The sequence below is a fragment of the Diaporthe amygdali genome (assembly GCF_026229845.1).
Source record: "Diaporthe amygdali strain CAA958 chromosome Unknown NODE_4_length_2575358_cov_65_588622, whole genome shotgun sequence".
NCBI lineage: Eukaryota > Fungi > Ascomycota > Sordariomycetes > Diaporthales > Diaporthaceae > Diaporthe > Diaporthe amygdali.
This window is the reverse complement of record NW_026517024.1, coordinates 2,005,760-2,013,651: the sequence shown is the minus strand read 5'-3', so window position 1 is coordinate 2,013,651 and position 7,892 is coordinate 2,005,760. Positions and strand designations below refer to the sequence as shown.

The window sequence follows — 7,892 nt, the reverse complement described above, 5'->3', positions numbered from 1 at the left end:
ATGCCTTCTTCATCTCCTCCTCCTGGCCCCCCTCCCCTTTCTCCCCCCCAGTCGCTCGTAGGCTCCTCAAAGAACAATACTCCTCGCCTCGAGTCCATTGCAGCCTTTCCACGCCTCGCCATTGCCGCCCAGTCCACTTCGGCCGACTCCTCAGCTTCAAATTCGCCTCGATTCCCGCTTGCTGTCCCGCACGCGACCACTCCCGCTGCCACTTCCGCCTCAGGGGCTCTCGGCACAGTCCCCTCTCCCACCACCGAGGGCTCCTCAACTGCTCGTGCGAGGAGGGCTACAGTCTCTGATGCCGTTGCTTCCTCCACCTCCACCACCGTATCCCATCCCGCAGACATCGAGATGGATCACATAAACCCCACCCCTGCCGGCCACCGCCGCCGACGGAGCAGCCTCATGTCGCCCGCAACCAGCGCACAAGGCCAACCTTCTGGCAGGGGCGCCCACACCAGGGGGCCCTCAGTCTCTGGCCAGTTCCGCACTGACGAACCCAAGATATCCGAGGAGAGCCAATCTACCATCAAGGACAAGAATGGCGTCCTGAGGTTTCCCCCCAACAACGACTTCTCAGACGAGGATTTGCACGATGACGAAGAGACGGGCCTCACCGCCAAGGAGAGACGGAGGAAACAGAGGAAGAAGAGGCGGAATACTTTGCTCGACCAACGGATAGCACGGGAAAACGTGACAGCAGAGGAGAAAAAGGAGGCAGACCAAACAGTTATCAGGAAACTGGCCGTCAATGGCACCTTGATCGGTCTATGGTACCTTTTCTCGCTGGGTATCTCACTCGTAAGTCGGATTGTTCTTACACCAAGGGTTGACTGCCGAACAACAAATCTCAATCCAGGATACTGACTAGGGAAATAGTACAACAAGTGGATGTTTGACACCCACAGACTCAACTTTCCTTTCCCCCTTTTCACCACATCAGTACACATGATTGTGCAGTTTACACTCGCCTCTGTTGTTCTGTACTGTGTACCATCACTGAGACCACAAAACGCGCCTCGAAATATGTCAGAGTTCCGCGACTCAACACAGGACGAGGAGCCAGAGAGGCCACTGATGACCAAGATGTTCTATCTTACTCGGATAGGACCTTGTGGTGCGGCCACGGGGCTTGATATCGGCTTGGGCAACACCTCGCTCAAGTTCATCACGCTTACTTTCTACAGTAAGAATAGCCTGTTCCGGCCACGAGCAAGTTTTGATACTGACTGATCTTTCCTCCAGCGATGTGCAAATCATCCTCACTTGCATTCGTCCTCATGTTCGCCTTCCTGTTCAGGCTCGAATCGCCCACATGGAAGCTAGTAGGCATCATCGCCACCATGACCGGCGGAGTGGTTATGATGGTAGCTGGCGAGGTCGAGTTCAACCTGGCCGGCTTCATCCTCGTCATCTCAGCCGCCTTTTTCTCTGGCTTCCGCTGGGGACTCACGCAGATCCTGTTGCTCAGGAACCCCGCCACCTCCAACCCATTCTCCAGCATCTTTTTCCTCGCGCCCGTGATGTTCCTCACGCTTATATGCATCGCCATCCCCACCGAGGGTATCTACGAGCTTATGGAAGGCGTGAGAGGTCTCGTCGACGAGTGGGGCCTGATTGCTCCGCTACTTGTGCTATTCCCAGGCACCATCGCCTTCCTCATGACGGCTTCCGAATTTGCTCTGCTGCAGCGTACTTCGGTCGTCACTCTTTCAATTGCAGGCATCTTCAAAGAGGTCGTAACAATTTCTACAGCGACGCTCGTCTTTGACGACAAGCTGACGCCCATCAACATCTCGGGGCTATTCATCACGATCGGGGCAATCTGCGCCTACAACTGGATCAAGATCACCAAGATGCGATCGGATGCGCAGACCGACGTGCACGGAAGGCGGCCCGACGAAGACGGTGACACGACCAGCCCGAGCTCGAGCGGTACCGATGTCGAGGACGAGGGAGGCGAGGAGACGGGCCTTCTGGCCACGAGGCCAAGCGCGGAGTTAGAGCAAGGCGACCTCGTCACGGTGGACGGAGAATTTGTTTTCCCACCCAGGGCCCCACAGGCTCCCGTGCGTGCCTCGATAGACGAACGAGATAAGTTGGACCGACAAGACTAAAGGGGCAACTCGGGCTGTTGCCGAACTTCAAACCGAGGAAAGGATAAAACGGAGGACCAGGACAAAAGGATTCAGAGATACCCACAAAATTTTTGACAACGCACACGCGACGCGTCCAGCGAGCGAGCTTGTTTGCATATCACACAGGATATACTGTACATTTTCAGAGCATAGATTGGGAGGATTTACGGAAATGGAATGTTGGCTCGGGTCTGCGTTCCCGAGGCTGGCTGGGTCAAGGCCAGCCAAGATTTTGTCGTGCGAGGCACGAGAAACCACATATTGTATATTGGTATAGCAACCAGATGGGGGGAAGAGTGGTCAATCATATATATCTCCCGAGTCGGGAAATCCTCTCAAAGACTGCAGCTGCCAGAGGCGACTGCCCTGAATGACACTTCACTGTTTTCTCACGTTCAACCTGCGAGTATGACGATGACATGGCCATTAATATATCACTAACACTGTTGCTTATCATGCAGAGGCAGATAGATGCAAGGTTCTGTGGACATGGCAAAGCGGACAATGTGCTCGTCCCAGAGTGATTAATTATACTAAGGATAGTGCACAATCCGCGGCAACACCTGAGTTCGCTGTCAAAAAATTAAGCTTATTTTCCCAGACAACACCGCCTCCGAACAATGCCCAAGAGACCCTGTTCCCTGGACTGGCCTTGCCTTACCCTCGCCACAATTCTTCAAGGAAGCAATACAGCCCAAACAAGCATGCGGTGGAATTCATCGTCTGATTGGATGGATTTGAGCCATGTAGTCATTTGAAACAGTTCGGGAAAACCCCCGCCCGGAACCGATGGTTTGTGTCTTGCCCGTATGTGTGTGTGTATCCTCTGGTTGATGAAGTGTGATATTGACTGTCGTGTGACCTGCTCACCGGTTTGGGGAACGAGTGTGAGTGTGTGTGGGTTGATGCGGAGAGCGAGCTGGTCACTGCGTCGCAGCGAGGCCTCCCAACCAACATCCGGGTCTCGGCAGAAGGGGACGCGCTGCCCCACTCTCAACCTTCTTTACGGAAAGTGAGTTTATTCGTATGCTTCACGATTCAGCGATTCCACGTGGGAATGGCCGGCATGACAGAACGGTAGGAATAGTGTAGGGTGGATGTATGAATTACAATTAATACAGCCTCAAGTTGTCTCCCTTTCCTTCTTTCCATCGCGATAGTTGAAAAGAATCCCAAAACCCGTGGTTGATTCCCTAGAGGTATTCCGTAACGCCAGCCCGTCATACTGCTACCACTGCTTGAGTGACCTCTTCAAGAGCACAGTGTGTCATAATCCCATCATGTTTTCGTTCCTGTATCACGTTGAAGCGACCCTGCGTGTTTTGTGGTGGTCCATTTTCCCATATTCCTTAAGACTTAGCTGGCGGCGGTCCCGTAGGCGGCTCGTAGACGTTGTCACCTCCGCGGGGGTAGTAGGACGACCCAGGCTGCTGAAGAGGGATGTCATTGTTGTTATTGTGTTGGCCGTAGTAGCCCTCATTGGAGTTGAACGTCTGGCCGGTGTACTGGTTGGGCACGGGCCCATTGGCGGGCGTGTACTGGGGCGGCGGCGGCTGCTGATACTGGGGCTGCTGGTTGTTGTTGTACTTGTTCTGGCCGAACCAGCCGTTGCCGTACTGCGGCTGCTGGCCGTTACCGTACTGCTGCCCGGGCATCATCCAGCCGGTGCCGTAGCGCGGGTTCATGCCAGCCCTGCGGCGGCGGCGGTTCGAGATGCAGCTCCAGGTCAGGAAGAGGACGAGGAAGAAGACGATGACGATGGCGGCGAGGACCCAGCGGCCCCAGTACGACCAGTTGCTCTGGTAACAGCGGCCATTTCTCAAGGTGTAGCCGGAGGGGCAGCTACTGCTGTTGTCGTTGTCAGCATGGTTGGCACTGCGACCAGATTGGTGGGGCTTCGGAAAAGAAGTAGGCTTACAATGATTGTCTGGAGACCAGACCTTCTCCCAGTTCAGGGATGATCATGGCTGGAGTTGTTTGTTGTGTTTTTGTTGTTTTGTTGATAGTTCCTGACAATGGACTGATACAGACTCCGAGCCAGGTAAGATGGTGATGATTGCAGGTGATGTTTTGTGACTGTATAGGTCTTGCGTTTGCAGAGAGTGATACGCAGTGGGGAACCCTTGGGAACGCTGATGGTTGACGTTATGCAGAGTGTGCTGGGCTCGTTACCTTAAATGAACTGAGAGCAGCTGGGCAGTGCTGGGCCTGCTAGGATGGCTGAGGATGACGAGCACTGACGGAGAACATGGATGACGTCCGTTGGGAAGCAAGCACCCAGTACCTACAGGTACTATTAGTCCGACCAGCGGGCAGCTAGAGCTAGGGAAAGGTGGTCTGCTTGCCGGACTACCGGTTCGCCGCTTTGCATTCCCTTGTCCACTGTCTCCAACCAAACATTCCCTCACACTTGCAGACTTGGCAGGCCACCGCCCAACAGCCGGCTCTGGCGGTTTCTGGCGGTCTCTGGGACGGATCACTAACACGGACAGGAGGCTGGCCCACCCATTGCTGGTATGCCATGTGGTAGAGGCTGCTAAGGCGGGCATCCATCTTGGCGGGTCCAATCCAAGGAACAGCCCAGGCCGGCACGCGTCACTTTCCTTATCCGAGGCCTAAAACAGCGTGACTGCTCCTCATCACCCTTGGCCTGAGACCAGGGCGGCCACCACCAAAGTCGCCCTTTGAGCTGATCGCTGGTGGCTGTGCTCTTGCCCGCCTGATCTGGCCTTCGTACTATTTGTTTTTTTGTTTTGTTTGTAAGCTGCCAACGGGAGCACCGGTGCAACAGGTGTGGATTGGCAACAGATAATTTACCGCTTGTCGCGTTCAAAGTCGGCGCAGTCCCAACATGATTTGGAATGCCCTCAATTGCGGGTGGACTAACTCAACATGCCGCCGCAAGGCTGACTACAATGACTGACACACCTGAGCGAGTGTGATAGTCCCATGTGTGCGGTGGGGAGGCTCCGTGTGCTGTCCTCTCCACTCTTTTGCTCCCCTCCGAAACGCCATGGCATGCGCGAGCATAGGACGATGATACGCCACCACATTCCCGTGATCATTCTCGACGACCGCTTTCCGCTCCCGATCCTTCTATTGCGCCTCCGATGCTGACTTACAATCCTGCAGAATGCCTACCACGCGGTATGGACTAGGTCTCACGCGCGTATAGCTGGCTGCAGGAACTTTCGACGACTCGTTGCCTTCACGTGACTCGCACTCCCTCTATACGCCTGTACGCCCAACTCGCGGTGTTTGCCTTCGTCTACGATCACCTACTCCGCCTGCCTTCTAGGTTTTCTGGCAATGCTCAACCTTCCCGGGGAGCGATCAAGTCATGAGCTAAATTTGTGCACGTACAGGCCTTGAGAGACATCGTGTGGTTGATGTTGCTGTGATGGGCCATCAGTCGCAAGTGCCTGGAACCTGTCATACAACATGGCAGTAGGCATCATATCCTCCGCAGTCAGGGAGCTGCGTAGCACAGAAGTGCCACGATGGCCTTGTGAGCATTCGTGCCGTTGTCCCGGTGTTGTTGGCGTGCGCTTATCTCTAGTCTACAACACTTGACCATGCCAGGCAGGTCGAGAGGCCTGGAGAGAGAGACCGTCAGGAACTCTTCCATCTGTCGAGGCATGCAGGCTGAAGATCCAAGCTCTGCTCATACGTTAGGTGGCAGTCAGCAACACATGTTTGATGTTTATGTGGCTGAGGACATCCTATCTACAGGTGATCTTCTATCCTAGGAAGGCGAGAAATGGACTGCAAACACCAGCATCCAGTTTCCGAGTTCTCCAGATAAGCAGAGAACCAAAGCGAATTTCACCGCGAAGAACCTTAGGAGCGTTCATATCAGCCTTTGGCAATTGACAATCCGTGGCGATAATGAAAGTTAACTTACTGTCATGCTTGACCAAATACAGGCCCATCAAAGAAAGAAGGGGGGGGGGTTCGAGTTGAGCTTCGGTTCCCTCGGATCCTACCAAGCGGAGATAGGACGCTGGCATTTCGATGAGGCTGTGAAGGCCATCCTTACATGGATAATCTGCAGCTTTCGGGGTCGCAAGGGATGCTGTCGATCATCCTACGAGATCGAGTCCTTCAGCGGTGGCATTATAAGCAGCCAATGTTCATTCAGCACCTCGGCTCAATACATCTTCGAATGGATGCCTTCTCGACGCCTGCTCGCGTGATGTCCGGACTGCCGGGCAGTTCCAGCGTCCCGTGCATACCGGGACAACCGCCCCAGAAACTCGCATGGAAGTGGAAGGAGAACATTTCTGAGGGTATCGTAGTGTCGCGGCCATGGGTAAGTTGCCCTGGGAAAGCTTCATTAAACACAGCCACTGTACCTTTTTCGGCCGACACCCTCTCTTTCCCGAACATCGCGATAAGCTTCAAAGCTCTTCGCCTTGGCGTGAGGCTCTCACTTCTGCGAACTCACAGATGATGATCCCTCGCTTGACCCACTGCTCCCATGCTCGATTTAATATGCTGCGTGTGACTACCACAGCTTCACAGATGCCTCACTTAGGCTAGCTGTGGGGTTATGCGAGACTTGAGATCAGACCTTCCATCAACTTTTGGCAAATACCCGGGGTAGGAGGGGCGGTGATCGCACTTTCCACCTTGCGTGGCACGGACAAAAGCACCAGCAAACGAGAGGCTTGACTCGATATTGTTTATTCACGCAGATGACGCGTTAGCAGAGCCGGCTACGCCATCACCATGCTGTCTAGGACGTGCCCTGTGATGTACTCGATAAATGCGAAGCACGATCTGCTGACCGCCTTCGAAGAGATCGCACACCACATCTGCTCCCGTGCCTTCAAGCTCCAGGCGGCTTGGTAATCTACAGTGCAACTTGGTGGATGTACAGTAGTGGTGCAACTCTCGGGCGAATAATAACTCTAAAGTTTCTTCCAGTACCATATTGGTACGGTTCCACAAATTCTGGAACAGTCAGGGACAAAACGGCAGATACCGCGGCGGCTTAGACTACACACTTGATCTTCGGATCGTCAACAGTCCCGAGCTTGAGGACTGGGCATCCCCACATGTACTTCTTTCCTCGCGTTTCGACCCCCAAACCCACGAGGGAATTTGTTCGTACAATCTGTGCGGGCGACAACCTGAGCCCGCAGATATTTCCGTCGACGCTGACGACGGCTGTCCACGAGAAACAAAGTGGTCCAGGCCAACGCACGATTCGGAGACCAGGAGTCCTGGTAGCTGCACTCGGCACTCGTCGTCTCTGCCCCGATCGTCGGTTCCGAGTCAACGACGACTGATAATCTCTTGTCAAGAAACCCCCCCAAGGATGTAGCAGAGCTGCAGCTCATCTCCACGCGTTTGTCGCAACATGGCGAGCGCCTTGCTGATCGGCACTTGACACCGACGCATAAGGGCTTAAACAAGCGCAACGGCAGATCTCGCTCGATGATGACTTCTCATGAAGGGACACTAATGAGGCTTGTGAGCAGGCAGGCCTTCTAGACCAGTCTTCTGGGCCGCAATCTACCTTGAGTGCAACGCAGCGGAGGGCTCGGCCTCGCTTCAATGGCCGCAGGCACGAGATCTCCATGACGGTCTCGCTGGCTGGCTACTGCTGCTCTATTGACCTGGGTACAACGACTATGTGTTGCAGTCAGCTACGGAATACTTTCGGTTAGAGTCGAGATATCTCGAGGAGCGACTATAGCAAGCCCCGCTTCCCTATAGCAATCCGCATTAACTGGAGTCCTCTGTCTA

At 54.4% G+C, this 7,892-nt stretch overlaps 2 protein-coding genes across 2 annotated transcripts; one reads left to right on the top strand and one right to left on the bottom strand.

The window, feature by feature from the left end:
• On the top strand, positions 1-2,117 carry J7T55_008804 (triose-phosphate transporter; the record flags this gene model as incomplete). The annotated part of the gene is made up of 3 exons (XM_053139159.1): positions 1-801; positions 880-1,186; positions 1,246-2,117. 3 exons carry the CDS (start codon positions 1-3, stop codon positions 2,115-2,117), a joined length of 1,980 nt encoding a protein of 659 aa, XP_052998076.1.
• Positions 2,118-3,487: 1,370 nt separating this feature from the next.
• Positions 3,488-4,103, bottom strand: J7T55_008803 (Protein RCR2; the record flags this gene model as incomplete). Its single annotated transcript, XM_053139157.1, has 2 exons — positions 3,488-3,986; positions 4,057-4,103. 2 exons carry the CDS (start codon positions 4,101-4,103, stop codon positions 3,488-3,490), a joined length of 546 nt encoding a protein of 181 aa, XP_052998075.1.
• Positions 4,104-7,892: the final 3,789 nt, after the last annotated feature.